This window comes from Microcaecilia unicolor, chromosome 6, assembly GCF_901765095.1.
Source record: "Microcaecilia unicolor chromosome 6, aMicUni1.1, whole genome shotgun sequence".
NCBI classification, from domain to species: Eukaryota; Metazoa; Chordata; class Amphibia; order Gymnophiona; family Siphonopidae; genus Microcaecilia; species Microcaecilia unicolor.
This window is the reverse complement of record NC_044036.1, coordinates 182,502,060-182,521,867: the sequence shown is the minus strand read 5'-3', so window position 1 is coordinate 182,521,867 and position 19,808 is coordinate 182,502,060. Positions and strand designations below refer to the sequence as shown.

The 19,808-nt window shown below is 43.8% G+C and overlaps 1 protein-coding gene across 1 annotated transcript in view; it reads left to right on the top strand.

The window, feature by feature from the left end:
• Positions 1–19,808, top strand: part of BSN (bassoon presynaptic cytomatrix protein) — a 304,960-nt gene that overhangs the window by 197,663 nt on the left and 87,489 nt on the right. The window contains exon 5 of the mRNA XM_030206778.1: positions 451–7,290. Within this exon, the coding sequence (XP_030062638.1) occupies positions 451–7,290 (6,840 nt within the window). The remainder of the gene's footprint in view (positions 1–450; positions 7,291–19,808) is intronic.

The following is a 19,808-nucleotide window of genomic DNA, read 5'->3' as shown; positions in this document are numbered from 1 at the left end:
AATTCACACTCACTGAGACAAACGTAACATGGTAACAATTAGTGCGCACTAATGATAGAGACACCCATTGAGCGCCTATAGCGCGGCTTAGTAAACAGGGCCCTAATGTAGCTAATTTATGCCATCATTTTGAAAGATGTAGGTGTATATACAAACTTTTAGTTACGCAGTTTGTACATAATTTTAAACCTAGGCATCATTCTTTTGCAGTTAGACATCCTATTGAAATTCAGGCGTTTATGTATAGAAGTGATCTGCATAAAGTATAGCTAATTTGAATATTATATAACTGAAAATGAGAAGTGTGTTAAAAAATCAAAATCTTGAACGGTAATTGATATCCACACAAGTTACATCAATGAAATGCATATTTTAATTGCCTTGCTACCAGATGAATTTTGAAATTTAGCCAATAACTTGGATTAATAATTGTGTTTTTATCTGTTCCAGGAGACAAACAAGGCTTATCCTCCTGACCTGTCTCGTAGCCCTCAAAGCATGAGTGACACTGGATATTCTTCAGATGGGATCTCCAGTTCACAGAGTGAGATCACTGGGCTGGTGCAGCAAGAAGAAGAGCAACTAAGTGGAACTGGGCAAGTTGAATGCAGTCCACCAAGCCCTTCTGAACTTATTAAACTAGAAAGCTCCGTTCGCCCACTGTTGGAATCAAAGGACACATCCAGAGACCAGGATAATAGAGGAAAAATGTATCACGAGTTACGAGAAGACCAAAGACAAAGGCAAAGGCCACGATCACTCTCCATCACACCTGAAACTTTTGATTCAGATGAAGAGTTAGAAGATATCATGGAAGAAGATGAAGATTCTCTGGATTGGGAAAATCGGAAAGGTCAAATGGAAAATTTTGAATCATCTGATGATTTTGGCAGCAAACTGCGTCATGACTATGTAGAGGACAGTAGTGAAGGAGGATTCTCCCCTCTACCAACGAAGCAAAAGAGGGGACAATTTACTGATGAGGAATTTATGAGAAGACAGATCCTAGAGATGAGTGCTGAAGAAGACAATCTTGATGATGAGGAAGAATATGTTAATATAACATATAATAGTGTCAAAACCTGTCACAAACCTGATTCTGAAAAAGGCAAAGATAGCTCCTCAACTAAAAGGCAACTTTCTCAGAACTCAAGCAGCATGTATGAAGATCATAGGAAAGCCATAGAAACTCTGGAGGGAGAAGAAATGGCACAAGGTGGATTGCGACGCTTCAAGACTATTGAGTTAAATAGCACAAATAATTACAACAGAGACATAGAGCTGAGCCATGAGGCAGATCTTAGTCTTGATAGGGAACCAGAACTAGAAATGGAAAGTTTGACAGGCTCTCCAGAGGAAAAATCAAGGGGTGAATATTCTTCAACCTTGCCTGCAACAACACCCAGTTATACATCAGGAACCTCCCCTACTTCCATTTCATCATTTGAAGAAGACAGTGACAGCAGCCCAAGTCGAAGACAGAGACTAGAAGAGGTTAAGCAACAAAGAAAAGCACGACATCGTTCCCATGGTCCTCTATTACCAACAATTGAGGATTCCTCAGAAGAAGAGGAACTGCGTGAGGAAGAAGACCTCTTAAGAGAGCAGGAAAAGATGCGAGAAGTAGAACAACAGCGTATTCGGAGCACAGCACGTAAAACTAAAAGAGACAAGGAAGAATTGAGAGCACAGAGGAGAAGAGAGAGGTCTAAAACTCCACCCAGCAACTTGTCTCCCATTGAGGATGCATCTCCAACAGAAGAACTTCGACAGGCTGCAGAGATGGAAGAGCTACACAGGTCCTCATGCTCAGAATATTCACCTTCTATAGATTCAGAGGCAGAGGGATTTGATATAATTGCTTCCAAATTATACAAGTCTGGCAGTGAATACAACTTGCCAACTTTTATGTCATTGTACTCCCCAACAGAAAAGATGACTACTTACCATTCAAATAAACCACTAAAAAGTGCAGAAGAAGTATATGAAGAAATGATGAGGAAAGCTGAAATGTTCCAAAAACAGCAAGTACAGCAGTCTCTGCAAAATGTGTCCTATAACAATAGCTATCAAGATGTAGGGTATGGAAATTTAGAAAGTCAAAACAGTTTTGAATACCAATTTATAGACGAGTACAGTTATGACAGTATTCACACGGGTTCATCCCAAACAGAATATCAGAATGAAATTGCTAAGTCTGGAACAGTATATGAGGAGATTCTACAGACATCACAAAATATTTCTAGGATGCACCAGTCTTCATCACTTGATTTGTCTCTGCAACAGGAGGAAAAGACAAGTAGCCAGGAAGATGTGTATCAAGAGAAACAGTTTCTGAATGCAGGGAGTGCATACTCTGACATGATGAAACAAACAAGTGGCCCACTTACTCCTGGGACAAGTCCCACCCAGTTGGCTGCACCTGTGTCTTTTTTATCATCTGAAAGCAGTGGAGGGAGAGCAATTCCTGATGTTCGAGTCACACAACATTTTTCAAAGGAAGAACATGATCAACTCAAGCTTCGTAGCTCAGCAGTATCCTATAGCTCAAGTCCCAAAGTTATAACAACGACTCACCAGTACAGTAAAGGATGCAACGTAGGCACAAGTATGGCATCCCCTCACCAAACCATTACGACCAATGCAAGCAATGCTCTAATAACGTATAGTAGTCCCTCTTCAATGAGTGATGCATCATGTATTTCTTCTACCAAAGGAAGTTTCAGTCAACCAAATGTGACTTCAAGTTATATATCAAATAAAGATCTTTCAAAGCACAAAGGTGCTGCTGAAATTAGAGAGACATTAGGAGACAAATTCCAGAGTATCAATGACAGCATAACTAGTACTTCTTTAACATCTAAAGTTATTTCATTCTTAAAGAGCTCAAGCCCACCCCTTTCTCCTACTTCTCCTACTCAAATTCCTACTCAGTCCGTCTCACGAAAAGGTATGCCAGTGAGCTCAGCATCTGGAGCCAAGTCAACAGCAGAGTTCTCCACTCAAACACAGAGTACAAGAATGTCAAGTGATCTACTCACTACCTCTAGTGTTTCAGAATCCTCTTCAATGATAGCGCAAGGGACACAGACACCTCACCAATTTGCTATACCTCGTCTTTCCAGACAGCAGTCATCTCAAGAAGCTCCATTTATGGTCATCACGTTAGCATCAGATGCATCTAGCCAAACTAAATCCATAAATGTAAGCTCATCCATCTCCCCTACAACATCTCCAACAAAAATGAGCTATCGACAAACAATTCATAGTTATAGTCAGACTACAGGAAGTACAGCAAAAATGCAGCAGGAGCAACCATCATCCAGTTATATCAAGAAACAGACAATTATAGAAAGAGCCCCTACATCATCTTCTGTTCAGATGCATGATGCTAAAGCACATATCAGCATTGTTGATACCAGTGCTAGCACACATAGCTGGGGAGCACTGCCAGCAGAGAATATTTCTTTATGTAGAATATCTTCAGTACCTGGAACATCTAGGGTAGAACCAACACCAAAACCACAAAGTGGTAGTGCTGTCGACCTACGAACTGCTTTAAAGCCAGCTCCAGTCATCATAACAGAGCAAGGCATGGATCTTACTTCTTTAGCTTCAGAGACTAGAAGGTACTCTCTCACTTTAGACCAATCTCCAACTCGCCAGTCTACAGCTGTGCAACCTTTGATTGTAAACCTCAATGCCCAAGAACAACCTCATGCTATTATAGGCACAGCCACCACAGTCAGTATAACTATTGCATCTTCTATGCTTGTGACACAACCAAAGCAGCCTATAGTCTACGGAGATCCTTTCCAAAACAGAATAGATTTGGGACAAGGAACAGGAAGTGCCATGCGTCTGACACAAGTCAGACAAATGGAGCAAGCAATTCAGTCTGGCATTTTAAGGGGTAACACAGACAGCACTGGAATTTCAGTTAATGTGAGAAAACCAGATGATACTGTTTCACAGCAAACAGTTTTTGCAAGATATAACTTACCCAACCAGATGACATCTTTGGTTAAGAAAGACATGTTGATCACTCAAACTAGTAAAGCCCCAAATATGATTACTGTCGGTACCATTCCTAAGCAACTTAAGCAGGATCAAACTGTGGGCCCCTCAGAAATACATAGACAGTTTCCAATGGAATTACAAACTCAGAATCAACCATCACATGCCATGATGGTGCAGCTGGATGACATGGAAACTGGTACAGTAACAAAGCTCATTAAAGAAGAAACATCTTCCAGTGTATTAGACCTCACAGGGATGAAACCTGAAAGTCAGATGGTATGTTGTGATATGGTTTACAAATTTCCATTTGGCAGTAGTTGTACTGGTGCTTTCATTCCTTCTTCCAAGATGCCTGAAAAGAATGTGGGTGACATAACAAATGTGGGTAGATCTGCTGCCCAGTATTATGGAAAAAGAGATACTGAACTTTCAGAGACATATCCTTACAAAGAATCATTATCTTCTGTTCCAAATATGTATGAGGAACAAAAATTGTACCCTCAAGGTCTTAGCAGAAGGCTGCATTCATCCATGTCAGAAACCAACCTGTCTGATATCGCTTTGAATTATTATTCGGCTAAGAGCGAACAACCTTTTCAGTCTTCTGCTGGAGACTGTGCCATGGACTTGACAACAATGAAGAATTCATACACCTTCTCTGATGGAGGCTACCTTGGCCAGGGTCTTCAATATGGATCATTTACTGACCTCCGTCAGCCCAGAGATTTCTTGAGTCATTCATTACCAATGAGAAGGTACAACTCAATGTCCAATATCTATTCTGATTACAGATATTCATCGAGAGATTTGAAAACTTTGCAGGAATGTAGCCTTGCTCAATATAGTGCTACTACAGCTCGGGAAATAAGTAGAATGTGTGCAGCCCTCAACTCCATGGACCAGTATGGAGGCAGGCACACAAACAGTCCTGATCTCTTACAGTATGGGCCAAGTTTCATGAGTGTTGGACCAACAGGAAGTAGTGTCATTTCTGCTCAGCAGGGTCTCTCCTCTGTGAAAACAAATATGATATACAGCCCTAACTATGTAGAAACCTACCATGGCTATGGAAATCTTACACAAAACAATGTCTCTGGTCCTCAGACTGGAGCTGTTCATCAGAAATATCCTTCTACAGCTATAGTAAGAGCTGCGGATGGTATGATTTATTCAACCATAAATACCCCAATAGCTTCTACTCTTCCCATCACAACACAACCAGCTTCTGTGTTGCGGCCAATGTTTCAAGGATTATATAGACCCTATAGTCCAGGAAACATCACAGCTGTACCACTAACAAGTTTAACCAGAGTACCACTATATGCTCCAAGAATTCCACTTGCGCCTCAAGTCCTATATCGGTCTTCAGCTCCCAACAGATTTATGACTGTTACTTCAGCTTCATTGACAGAGGTACCAATGTATTTAGGAAAACCTATTAACTCCCTTACAGGAAGCATTGCTAGTAAAGGGCCAGTTATTTCTGGTCCAGTGCCTACACCAGTTACTGAGCAGAGACTAGAACAGACAAATGTTGGCACTCAAGGAGACCACTGTATGACAGCATCTGGAGTGCAAAGCATCTCAAAAGAAATTAGTCAGACTCAGCAGGAAACAATTCAAAAGCAACAGATTGAGGCTCAACAAACCCTCAGCACTAGCAAAATTAGTACAGAAAAAGAAGAAAAGGAAAAGGAAGAGGAACGTCAACGGAAGCAGCAGGAACACATGTTACAGATTGAGAGGGAAAAAGTGGAACTAGAGAAACTGAGGCAGCTAAGATTGCATGAAGAACTGGAGAGGGAACGGATAGAATTGCAACGCCATAGAGAAAAGGAACAGATATTGGTACAACGAGAAATCCAGGAACTGCAATCAATAAAGCACCATGTATTACAGCAGCAGCAGGAAGAACGCCAGGCACAGTTTGCCATGCAGAGGGAACAGCTGGCACAGCAACGCATGCAGCTAGAACAGATTCAACAGCTACAGCAACAGCTACAACAGCAATTGGAGGAGCAAAAAAGACAGAAAACAACTATTCCACCTGCCTGTGACTCAGCAACAAGAATGCTTCCTCAGACAGTATCTGAGATACCTATAGAAATGCAAAGGACCCTTGCCCAAAATGGACAATACTGGCCACCCATGAATCAGTCTTTCATAGCTATGGCAGCTACAGGGCAGGAAATGCCAACACATTCACGCTGCCTGGCACCACAAAGACCACTGATCAACTCTATCTCAGAGATATCCCTCCAGACAGAAGAACACTGGGAAGGCAACAGGGGCATCAAAAAAAGAAATTCAATGCCACGGCTCAGGGATGCTTATGAAATGGATGAAGGACATGACTCATACATTGTCAAGAAGATAACTGACAGTAGTGTGCAGACTGATGATGAGGATGGTGAAGACAAATATTTTATATCTCGCCGGCGTCGGACAAGACGTAGTACAGACTGTAGTGTCCAGACTGATGATGAGGATAATGCTGACTGGGAGCAACCAGTGCGTCGACGCCGGTCAAGATTTTCACGTCATTCAGACTCTGGTTCAGATGGAAAACATGATTCAGCCAAAGGAACATCCAGTATAGCCATCCAAACCATCAGTGACTGCTCTGTTCAAACAGAGCTAGACCAACTGCAGAGAGTTTCCCCATCTATTCATATAACTACACCTGACCCAAAGGTGGAAATTGTGAAGTACATTTCAGCTCCAGAAAAGACCCATCACGGAGAAAGCCTTGCTTGTCAGACAGAGCCAGAAACTCACTGCCAAGGAATTGTTCCTCAGTTCACTGTCTCAACAACAGTTACTCCCTTCACATCTAACATACAAATTTCAACATCAGGGTCTCTAGATCCCAGCAATATGAGGCAACAAACCACAACAAAGTTTGATAAAAAGAAACCTGACCCTTTGGAAATTGGCTATCAGTCTCACTTGCCTACAGATTCTCGTTCTCAGCTAGTGGCCTGTCAACCGCCCAAATCCCCACAAGTACTTTTCTCCCCAGTTTCTCCTCTTTCGCCACACCGGCTGTTGGAATCCACTTTTACTTCTAGTGAAAGATTTAACAAGGCCCATGTAACCCCCACAAAATATTTCACAATTGAATCATCACAGCGCCACCAGACACTGCCTCGCCCAATCAAAATCATACAGAGATCCCTATCAGATCCCAAACCCAACAGCCCAACCTCTGAGGAATCTGGGAAGGATAGGTTCTCTATTGATCAACATCAATTCCTCCAAGGCAGCCAGGTAAGAGAATTGTTTAGGTAGTAAACAATTATATACTTTTGTAATATTTTGTTACAGTTAATGACATTGCCGTCAGCTTTAAAGCCCAAAAAGAATACTGTTTTGAATGCCCCAAATTCAAGCTTAGTGAAACAGGAATTGATGTTCTTTCTTTCTTTCTTTCTTTCTTTCTTTCTTTCTTTCTTTCTTTCTTTCTTTTGTTTCTTTCTTTCTTTCTTTCTTTCTTTCTTTCTTTCTTTCTTTCTTTCTTTATACCCCACATTATCCCCACAAACATGCAGGCTCAATGTTTCCCAATTTTAGTATGATAATATGTATAATAATTAACATGATAAATATAAATAATGTAAGAACGCATATAAGGGCCCTTTTACTAAGCCATGGCAAAAAGTGGCCTATGGCAGTGCGAGTGCATCTTTTCGACGCGCGCCAGGACAGTTTTTACCATGTTCTAGAAAAGGGCCTTTTTTTAAGGGGCCAGAAAATTGACGTGCTGTAAAATAAAAACCAGTGTGCGTTCATTTTCGGCCTGGGACCTTACCGCCACCCATTGACTTAGACATAAGGTCTCATGTGCAACCCAGGTGGTAGGCATGCAGCGTGCGTCCACTGCCGTTTACCGCCGGGGAAGCGCCATGTGGTAGAAAATAGAAAATATTTTATACTGCATGTTTTTGGCATGCCAAATTCAGAATTACCGCCCAGGGCATGCAGTAGCCGGGTGGTAATGCTGATTTGGCGCACGCTGGATGCACGTGGGCCCTTACGCACCTTTGTAAAAGGGCCCCATAATAAACCTACAGGTAAATAGTTTCTGCAGGTTGACTTTGGTAGTTCAGTGTTTTAATTTATGTTCCATGTGGATTAATCGTGAGACCAGATGTACAGTCTATTAACTATTTTATTGTATCAGGGTTTTTATAAACAGTGCCTGATATGGCCATGTTTTGTCCTACAAAGAGCTGCCTCAAGGGGCAAAATAACTAAAAAAATGAATATAAAACAATCTTAAATTAAATAAAGCTATTCTTAATAAACAATTAAAAACATATGCATGTGCATAATATAAGAGATTAGTGAGAAGGTGAATAAAAATTGATTCAGAGTCCAAAACCTGTATTTGAATTGGTATCGCCGATTTGGTAATTGTTGTCCCTTGAGTAAGGAATTCAGTTTTAGGAGACAGACTTTGAAATTTGAAGCATCTTTTTAAATTGTTGGAAATTACCATGGATCCTTCTCTTTCTCTAGATTTATATATTTAAAGAAGTTGACAAACAGAATTGCGTCAATTATGATGTATAAGAAACTATTTTCTTTCTGATCATTTAAAAATATTAAAAGAGAATCCACAAACATGGAGAACTCAAGTGAAAAAAAAGAACTGGGAGCGAGAACCAGGATTTACAAAGACTGGACCACAGTAAAGATGAAGACGAAGAAAAAGTTTATTGAACAATAAATGACTCGACACAATGTTGTGTTTCGGCCAGAAGGCCTACGTAAGGAGTCTTTGTGTTCAAATAAAAAATGATGATGAGGGTCTTGAAATAGTAATTCTTGGTAATGTTCTATATGTGTTGAGTCATTTATTGTGGTCCAGTCTTTGCAAATCCTGGTTCTCGCTCCCACTTCTTTTTTTCATTTAAAAATATTAACACAATCCCTTATTTTACCTCAGTAAGACTATTGTAATGTTTTATATTCAGGGGCCCTTTTACTAAGCCACATAGGCGCCTACTGGTGCCCAATGCGCGCCAATTCAGAATTACCGCCAGGCTACCGTGTGGCCTGGGCAGTAATTTCCGGTGCATGGCGTTAACTGGGCAGTAATCGGCAGTGTACACACACAGATGAATACCGCCCAGTTAACGCGTGAGACCTTACCGCTAAATCAATGGGTGGCAGTAAGGTCTGAGGCCCAAAATGGATGCGCACCAATTTTTATTTTCCCGCACATCCATTTTCTGCCAAGAATAAAAAAAGGCCTTTTGTGCAGGTGCGCTGAAAAATGGATCTGCGCATGTCCATGTGTCTACACCTGCGCAGGCCATTTTTCAGTGCACCTTAGTAAAAGGACCCCTCAGGTTGTTCAGATAAGCAATTAAAATTTTTCAGTCACTTCAGAATATGGCTAATGCTAAGAGATTCAATCGTGTAACACCTCTTTTGATCAATTTACACTGGTTGTCAATTCCAGCTCATATACAGGTTATAAGATTCTATTTGGAAAAGCTCCAGAATGAGGGCCAGATTCTATAAATGGTGCTCAAAATTAGCACCGGAAAATCTGTGCTATTCTGTAAAGGGCAAGGGCTGTTCATAGAATAACACTTAAACATGGATCTTGCACCTAACTGTGGGCACTAGACGTATACATGCTGAAACCTGATAGAAATACTGATGCCCAAGTTAGGCGCACTGACCAGGTATTGTATAACTAACTACATGTGCAATTGTTAGAACACCCCTGTCACAGCCATTCTTCTCCCATGGCCATACCCTCTTTTGAGATAGGTGCTATGGGAGTTAGGCATACTGCCTTATAGGATAGAACACCAGATGCACACGCAAATATTAATGAGTACTGTGAAGAAACAGTGTATTTTAAGCATGTAAAATGTATTGGATATTTTCCTGCATTACGTTCTGAAGTGTATTTCTCCTGTTTGAACAGCAGATGGTGCATGTTTATGCTTAAAGTTGTTTCAGAGGACTGACTTCTCTCTCTTCTTTATTTGGCACACAGATGGAAGTGCCTGTGGTAATATAACCAGTTTTTATTTGAAACTTGACTGTTCTAGGCTCTGATTGGCCTGGAATTTTAAAAATTACCCAGCAGATGCTGGCTGTTGCTTCAGTCTTAGCCAGGGAGAAAGAGAGATAGGTCTCTTTGCTGAGGCTCAGTGAATTATATGTTGTGTCTTCCCAGGTACTGTTTAGACAGTATATAGATGTTTAGCTAGTGTAATAATTGATCCATATTTCAGTTACCTGATATTGTTTGCCTATTGCACATTTTTGTCCACTGTTCCGAGAATAAACACAATTGTTTGTTCGTTCTGCCTGTCTGGACTGATAAAGACTCCTGGTGGTTTGTGTGTTGGTCTGTGAGTGCTTTCTGGGAATTGTGGGACCACAGGGAGTGTGGCTCCAGTAACCTAGAAATCACTGGGAATAATTGGAAAGCGGGAGACTCGCCCAGAGGCGGTTGTGACCCAGTCAGTGGAGGAGGGTGCTAGTGCAGAGCAGAAGTAGCAGGTGCAGGCGGACCTGAGCTGTGCTGGGGATAGATCTTCTAAGTGGTCTCGGGGCAACCCCAGGCGGGTAGCTAGGCATTTTGTGACAAACCTTTGTTCTTCTTTTATTGTGGCAGCGGTGGGATTGTCAGACTCAGTGCATGGAGTGAGGGTCACCATCCACTGAGTGGTTCAGAGTCTTTTTTATCTGTAACCTCCAGACACAGAGCACAGTGAACAAGTGCCGCAGTAACAGGGTCCCTATCCTGTTCCTTTTTGGGTTTTTTTGTAGTATTAGGAGATTAGCAGTGTGCTGATGGTGACTGGCAGTAGCCAGAAGATACCTGAGATGCCTGTCCTAACACAAAAGCAACTTGGGGGGGGGGGGTCACTTGATGACGTGGAGCTGAGCGGAAGCCTCAGACACCGGCTCCGACTCGAGCGCTTTAAAATCAGCTATTTTACCTGCGATCTCCCCCCGAGGTGATCCCCGGTCCCTCGAAATCTGAAGGTGGAAGGCAAGGGCAAATAAAAGAGCGATCCAGGAGAGCTCTCCATTGAGCGCAAAGGAGGGTATGCCTGCCAAGACTCCGCAGGGGAAGCAGAGCATCAGCGCAATGCAGGTCAAGATGGTGGCAGCTACTGAGACGACGATGGCGGGTCCAATGCCAGCAGACATGGTACGGGACCTTGCGCAGCAGATCTCCGCAATGCTGGAAGAAAAACTGTCCAAATTGCAGATGTCGGTAGACCAGATCCGTGAGACACTGAAACGCCAAAGTGCCCGCCTCCAGCATGTGGAAGAAAGAGTGTCGAATTGTGAAGATGCAGCTGTGGGCATGAGCAAGCGAATCGCAGAGCTGGAAAGAAAATATGAGCAGCTGACACAGAAGGCAGATGACCTTGAAAATCACAGTAGACGAAATAATCTTCGGATAGTGGGCATTCCAGAAGCAGTGAAAGCGATGGAGCTCCGAAAATGTGTGGAACAATGGCTGCCTAAAGAACTGGGCCTGGATCTCAGCAGGAGCCCTCTGCAGGTGGAGAGAGTGCAAAGAGTGGGAGCGGTACAAGTGAACGAAACCAGGCCAAGGCAAGTACTAGCAAAACTGTTAAATTACATGGATAAGGAAGCACTGCTGCAGGCGTATAGAAGTAACCCAGGCCTTACATATGAAGGGGAGAAAATACTGCTCTTTCAGGACTACTCGGCCATAGTATCGGACCAACGGAAAGTCATGGGCCGTCATTGCAAAAGGCTGTATGACAAGGGAATCCGATTTGCTTTACTGTACCCAGCGAAGGTGCGGGTAATGCACGAGAATAAAACTTTGTTTTTCAGCGATGTGGCAGATCTGGAAAAGTTTGTGTCAACTTTACCATGAGAGAGAGCAGCGGCAGACAGGACATGTGATAGCTGGATCTGTGAAAATGGTGGAGCTAGCTGGAAGCGAGACGTTTTATGGAATTTACTGGCAGTAGAGGTGGCAAAAAGAGAGATGGAAACAAGTAGGACGATTGCAAGTGTCAACGCAACACAAGGAGGACAGCAGACGTGCAGCTTGCCGGTGCATCATGCAAGTACACCTACAGAGATAGGAGAGGAAATCCTGGGCCATGAACTGACCAGTTGAAGTTATAACAGGTTTAAATGTTGGAGTCTCAATTGAGCTCCTGTTTCAAAATTTATGTTTTCTAGGAGCACATGTGCTCAGTTGCAAGATTATAATGTTTAAATATACATTGAGTTGTGCAGAGCGGGAGGTTGGGGTATCACCAGGGGGGAGGGGAGGGAAGGGGTAGAGAGGGAGGAGTTCGGGAGAGTTGGTGGTGTGAAAGGGGAGTGTGAGTGTTGAGCACTGGTATGCACAAGGGATATGTGTGCTCAGGGGGATAGAGCTACTGGGGAAGTGCGGGGGGGGGGGGGGGGGAGCACAGGGAGGGGAGGGAGGGAGAGTTTCCCAACAACCACTTAATTGGAGAATGTGCGGACGGAGGAAGAGACCAGAGGGCAGGAGGAGAGGGGAGTTTGAGAAGCAACAGAGGAAGGTGCAGTGCATTCTGGCTCTGGGGGCTCAGCTGGGAAGCCCTCAGAACGTAAGGGGAATTAATGCACGAGTTGACAGGAGACACACTGTTATCAATGGCTAGTCTTAAGATCATATCGTTGAATGTGGACGGAGTGCACTCCCCGGTAAAGAGAACTAAAATACTGCAAGCTCTCAAGCGCCAGAAAGCTGATGTGGCCATGATTCAGGAAACCCATCTAAATAGGCTAGAACATCTCAAATTAAAGAAGGACTGGGTTGGAGACATATTCTTTGCATCATATAATGTAAGACAGCGGGGAGTTGCCATATTGCTCCGGAAAAACATGGCTTTTGACTTACATAATATGTATCAGGACCCAGAAGAGCGTTTTTTGATAGTGACAGGTGACTTGCAAGGGAAAAGGGTGGGGCTATGCAGTGTATATGCACCAAATGTTTATAACCACAAATTGTTTACTGTACTGATAGCCAAGTTGTTAACATTAGACAACTAACAACTTATTGTTGGGGGGGATTTTAACATTACAAGCGATCCCTCAATAGATTGTAAGCCACCACGGAGAGCAGGGAAAGACCATGAGGAAAAGGGAGTGAACTTGCTAATGAGAGATTTAGATTTAGTGGACATATGGAGGCAACAACATCTAGAAGACACTGATTATACCTTTTTTTCTCACCCTCATGGTGCTCACTCTCACCTTGATTATCTGCTTGTGATGGACTGCAAAAAGTATAAATGAGATTGAAGTGGATAGAGCACCGTTCACGGAAGAGAGTGTGTATGAACAGCTTGAAAAGCTAAAGGTGGATAAAGCCATGGGACCGGATGGGATCCACCCCAGGATATTGAGGGAGCTCAGAGAGGTTCTGGCGGGTCCTCTTAAAGATTTGTTTAACATATCCTTGCAGACGGGAGAGGTTCCGAAGGATTGGAGAACAGCGGAGGTGGTCCCTCTTCACAAGAGTGGTGATAGGGAAGAAGCTGGAAACTACAGGCCGGTAAGCCTCACTTCGATTATTGGAAAAATAATGGAAGCGATGCTGAAGGAAAGGATAGTGAATTTCCTGGAAGCCAATAAGTTGCAAGATCCGAGACAACATGGTTTTACCAAAGGGAAATCGTGCCAAATGAATCTCATTGAGTTCTTTGATTGGGTGACAGGAGAATTGAATCAGGGACGAGCTATGGACGTAATCTACTTAGATTTCAGCAAAGCTTTTGACACGGTTCCCCACAGGAGGCTCTTAAATAAACTGGAAGGGCTGAAGATAGGACCCGAAGTGGTGAACTGGATTAGGAACTGGTTGACGGACAGAAGCCAGAGGGTGGTGGTGAATGGAATACGCTCGGAGGAGGGAAAGGTGAGTAGTGGTGTGCCTCAGGGATCGGTGCTGGGACCAATTCTGTTCAATATATTTGTGAGTGACATTGCCGAAGGGTTAGAAGGTAAAGTTTGCCTATTTGCGGATGATACTAAGATCTGCAACAGAGTGGACACCCGGGAGGGAGTGGAAAACATGAAAAAGGATCTGAGGAAGCTAGAAGAATGGTCTAAGGTTTGGCAATTAAAATTCAATGCGAAGAAATGCAAAGTGATGCACTTAGGGAATAGAAACCCTCGGGAGATGTATGTGTTAGGCGGGGAGAATCTGATAGGTACGAACGGGGAGAGGGATCTTGGGGTGATAGTATCTGAGGATCTGAAGGCGACGAAACAGTGTGACAAGGCGGTGGCCGTAGCTAGAAGGTTGTTAGGCTGTATAGAGAGAGGTGTGACCAGCAGAAGAAAGGAGGTGTTGATGCCCCTGTATAAGTCGTTGGTGAGGCCCCACCTAGAGTATTGTGTTCAGTTTTGGAGGCCGTACCTTGCGAAGGATGTAAAAAGAATTGAAGCGGTGCAAAGAAAAGCTACAAGAATGGTAAGGGATTTGCATTACAAGACGTATGAGGAGAGACTTGATGACCTGAACATATATACTCTGGAAGAAAGGAGAAACAGGGGTGATATGATACAGACGTTCAAATGTTTTAAAAGTATTAATCCGCAAATGAACCTTTTCCGGAGGTGCGAAGGCAGTAGAACGAGAGGACATGAAATGAGATTGAAGGGGGGCAGACTCAAGAAAAATGTCAGGAAGTATTTTTTCACGGACAGAGTAGTGGATGCTTGGAATGCCCTCTCGCGGGAGGTGGTGGAGAGGAAAACGGTAACAGAATTCAAACACGCGTGGGATAAACATAAAGGAATCCTATTCAGAAGGAATGGATCCTAAGGAGCTTAGCCGAGATTGGGTGGCAGAGCCAGCCGGTGGTGGGAGGCGAGGATAGTGCTGGGCAGACTTATACGGTCTGTGCCAGAGCCAGTGGTGGGAGGCGGGACTGGTGGTTGGGAGGCGGGGATAGTGCTGGACAGACTTATACGGCCTGTGCCCTGAAGAGGACAGGTACAAATCAAAGTAGGGTATACACAAAAAGTAGCACATATGAGTTTGTCTTGTTGGGCAGACTGGATGGACCATGCAGGTCTTTTTCTGCCGTCATTTACTATGTAAGTGTCGTAACGGGTCGGTCGGGAATTGAAGAGCCAGCTGTGTCAGATCATGCCCTTGGGTGGGTAGAGTTGTCTTGGGGAAAGAGGGAGGGCTCGGCCCGATGGCGGACGAATCCGGCGTTATATAGGAGCAGGGATTTCTGCTCCTATTTGAGGAAGAGTTGGTTGGAGTACATAGCAGACAGTGATGTGCAGGAGGTGAGCCCGAGAATCTTCTGGGAGGCCGCAAAGGCAGTGTTGAGAGGGAAAATTATTTCATATGTTGCTTCTAAAAATAAAATTCGGGGGGGGGGGGGGGGGGGGGGGAATAAAAGACCTTACTATGAAATTGCGGGAGGCGCGTAGAGCACTGGCTCCCCTCTGAAGGCAACAGAAAGGCGTATATGGAGTGCAGGAAAAACATACAGGGTGTGTGGATGAGGGGCGATTTATAATGTTAAACTGTATAAATACAAGTTACATCAGTGGGGCAACAAAACGGGCAAAATGCTAGTGTCCCTCATGAACCAGAGATCCATGAGGAAATTTATCAGTAAAATTAGAAACAAACAGGGGAGGGTATGTGCGACATCAACGGACATCCAAGGGGAGTTTGTACACTTTTTCTCGTCTTTATATAAGGAGGGCTCTTTCCCAGAGGATAAATGTAGGGAATTCCTTGAGGGGGTGGGCTTGGCCACTATATCAGCAGAGCAGCAGAAGATGCTGAATGCGCCGATGCAAGGGAAGGAGATTCAGATTGTCATCAAGCGCTTAACCTTAGCAAAAGCACCGGGCCCTGATGGGTTGGGAGTGGAATATTATAAAATCCTCCAGGATGTGATAGTAGCTCCATTTATTGCTATGTGTGAGGACATCAGAGAAGCGGGCATCATGGGCTCGGTGTTAAATCATGCACATATAGTGGTGCTCCCCAAGCCTGGGAAGGACGGAGAGTTGGTGGGTTCATACAGGCCGACTCTCTGTTGAACCAAGATGTAAAGATATTGGCAGCAGTGCTGGCAGATCGTTCGGGGCAGGTGGTGCCCTGTCTGGTACATTCTGATCAGGTAGGATTCGTTAAGGGCAGATATGCGTCGGCCAACATTTTGAAGGCGAGCAGAGTTCTACTGGAGGGGAAGGGGAGGACTGGGGATGCCATTTTGGCCAGCCTGGATGCCGAGAAAGCCTTCAATAAGGTGATTTGGAGGTATATGTTTTGGATTTTGGGGCATTTCGGCATCCAGGGGGAATATTTGAATTGGATTCAGGCTTTATATAGTTCCCCGACGGCTCAGATAATCATAAATGACTCCCTGACGGACACATTGCTTTGAGAGGGGGAACAAGGCAGGGGTGCCCACTGTCGCCCTTATTGTTCATCTTAACATTGGAACCACTGGCAGCCAAAATAAGACAGGAGACGAACTTGAAAGGTATAAGAGTGGGAGGAGAAGAACATAAAATAAATCTGTTTGCAGACGATATGTTGCTGCTGATAGACGATGCGACCGAAACTCTGCCTTTGGTGATGCACATTATCCGAGCGTTTGGGGAATTCTCGGGCCTCAGCATAAACTTTGAGAAGTCAGAGGCGCTGCCTGTTAGAGCCTTGTGTCGATGTAGGGAATCACCGAATTTCCCATTATGCTGGGCACGGGGAGGGGGGAGGTATTAAATATCTTGACGTGCACCTTAGTGTGGACCAGGCCTGGGTGTATAAAAGAAACTTAGTTGACCGTATGAAAGGGGTACAAAAACTCTGTAAAAAATGGAAAGAGTTGCCATTAAACTTTATGGGCAGAATTGCATTGGTGAAAATGGTAATATTACCTAAGCTCTTATACCCGTTACAAATGCTCCCGCTATGGGTGAGAAGGGAGGAGGAGAAAAAGTATAGAAGTATTGTAGGCACCTTCTTTTGGCACTCCAAACGCCCCAGTATAGCATTTACTAAATTGATTCATGGTAAAGCACAGGGAGGCCTCAGACTCCCGGACCTGAGGAGATATAATGTGGCGGCGTTGATGTGGTGGATACACGAACTGATCTCGGGGGAAGGGCATTATGCCCTCCCGGGATTTTGGGAGAGCTGGTGCAGCCCGAATGACCCCGTTACGGTGTTAGAGTCCTGGGCAGTGCAGGGAGCCAGAAAGATAGTGAGGAACACGTTTGTGGCTGCGTTGCAGCGGGCTTGGAGGTGGTGGAGAGGGCATGGAGAAGCGGGCAAGGGGGTCAGTCCATTTATGCCATTAGTGGGGAACATGGCCTTCCCGACAGGGCAGGGAGTGTCGGTATTCGGAAGCTGGCGGGAAAAGGGATGTCGGTTTATTGGTCAATTTAGGAAAGAGGGGGACGACGCCTTTCCAACTTTTGACACGGTAAAGAATGAACTGCAGATAGCTGGCTTTCAATTCTTCGCCTACTTACAAGCTCGAGATTATGTGTTGAGTGAAGAGCACATGACTCGAGCTATAATCCACTTCACCAAATTAGACTTTTTATTCATGCAGACCAGTCCATTACACAATGGGTTATCCAAATGGCACCAAGCAATTAGAGACCATAAAAAAGCGCCTCATATGTCACAATTGGCAGAGGTGTGGCGCAGGGATGTAGTAGAAGAGGTCACAGAGGAACGTCTGGGGGCAGTATTTAGAAACTTGGGTAAGATAACCCCGAATGCGTCATTGCAAGACATCCAGTATAGGATTCTCTACAGGGTGCACATTACAAAAGCAAGAGGGAAAGCTTTGGGGATGTGGGAGGACGACGCGTGCAACAAATGTAAGGGGAGTGTGGGATCATTTTTACATTCATTTATGGAATGCCCATCATTGCATGCTTTATGGGCGAGTGTGTTGCAACTGGTGGAAGACATACTGCAATGTACGGTGGAGTGGAAGTACTCTGTTACCCTGATGGGATGTGGGGAGTCACTTAAAGAACAGGGACTGGGTGCCGCCCAGACCAAATTTGTACTGCTGGCAATGATAATTTTGAAGAAGTGTATATTGAGGGAATGGATAACTGAGGAGCCCCCAGACTTGGAGTCGTGGAAGTCTTGTATGTTGGAAATGGGCAGCTGGGTAAGCCTGACATATAAATTTGCTGTTACCCTGAGACTCCGCCAATACCGAGATCTCTGGGGAAGAACTCAAGCTCTGTTCTCGCAACAGCACTCTAAACCTGAGTAATAGAGACTGCGTGCTGTTTGGGGAACTCTCTATACACTGGGAAGGGAGGGGGAGCAGGGAGAGGGAGGGAGGACGGTGGGGAGGAGGGGGGTTATATTTAAAGAAAAAAACTGTTATGAAGACCAGTTAGTTCAGAGGTCAATACGTGTTGTCTTATAAATGATTTTCCAATGAAACTGTTCTGTTATGTTTGAGCCATAAGTTGTACTACGACTGACTTCATACAACAATAAAAATAATTAAAAAAAAAAACCAAGACATTCTTGGACTTGAAGAACCTAAGTAAACGCAATATAGAAACAACTTTACCAACTAAAGAATAATAGTTATGGTTCCAGGTTAAGCCGATTTATTTTAAATATTGAGGTTAATTTCTCCATTTAAATACCTGTCGCCCCCCTTTACCACATAATTGAGGTCTAAGGAAGATATATAAGTGTTTCTTTGAATGGATAGTGATGTATATTATTGCTATGTAATTTTAGCATGGTTGGATCTGTTTTTCCTTTGCAAGTGGATATTAACTTGTAAAACAAATTTAATAAATAAAATTTAAAATAAAAAAATAAATAAAAAAACCAAAAGCAACTGGATGGCATCAGCGAGTAAGAGATGCAGGACCAGCCTGCGCAGATTCCTCCAGAGGGGTTACCAGATTCCTTGTGGACAATAGCTCATGAGTTGGCAGGGCCAGATGCCACGGCAGCTGAGATCCAGCAGATCTACCTGATAGAGCAACCGTGGCTAGATCAGCTGCAGCGAGAGGAACGGGAAGAGCGACAGCGGCTGGACCAACAGTGGTCGGGGTTTTTCATCTTTCCCCAAATTATGACCACCCCTTCCCAACAAATAAAATAGAGAACAAAAATTAAAAGTCATCTCAATTTACCAATGGTCCTATATTCAATAAAAGATCAATAAATAAAACAGCATAACCTAGCCAAAGAGGCATATTTTCGAAAATATGCCTCATAGTCTCATGAAGGGACTCACAAAGGGATATGACTTTCCCCTTTGACATGCCTCTTCAGCACAACGCCTCAGGAGTTGGCTGGATCTTATGTCCTAAGTTGATAACATCAGCACTAAGCACCTAGCTCTTCCCACTTTCACCCAAATTGCTGCAGAAAACAAGAATGGAAAATAGGCACCTGGCATCTGTGCTTCAGACAGTATTATTCAGCGCATGCAAATTCAGTGCAATAGGGTGGATAATGATGGTAGAGAAACGCCTCAGGAGTTGACTGGCTCTTATGTCCCAAGTTGATGACATCAGTACTAAGCACCTGGCTTCTCCCACTTTCATTCAAATCACTGCAGTAAAAAAGAATATAAAGAGGCACCTGGATTCTGTGCTTCAGATGGTATTATTCAGTGCAGTGCGGTGGGTAATGAGGGTTTAAAAAAAAATTTCTGTAGTATAAATCAAATAACCAATATCCATTTCCATATTGTATTAAGAAAATAAGTCTCACAAAGGGTATTACAAGTTTTGTAACA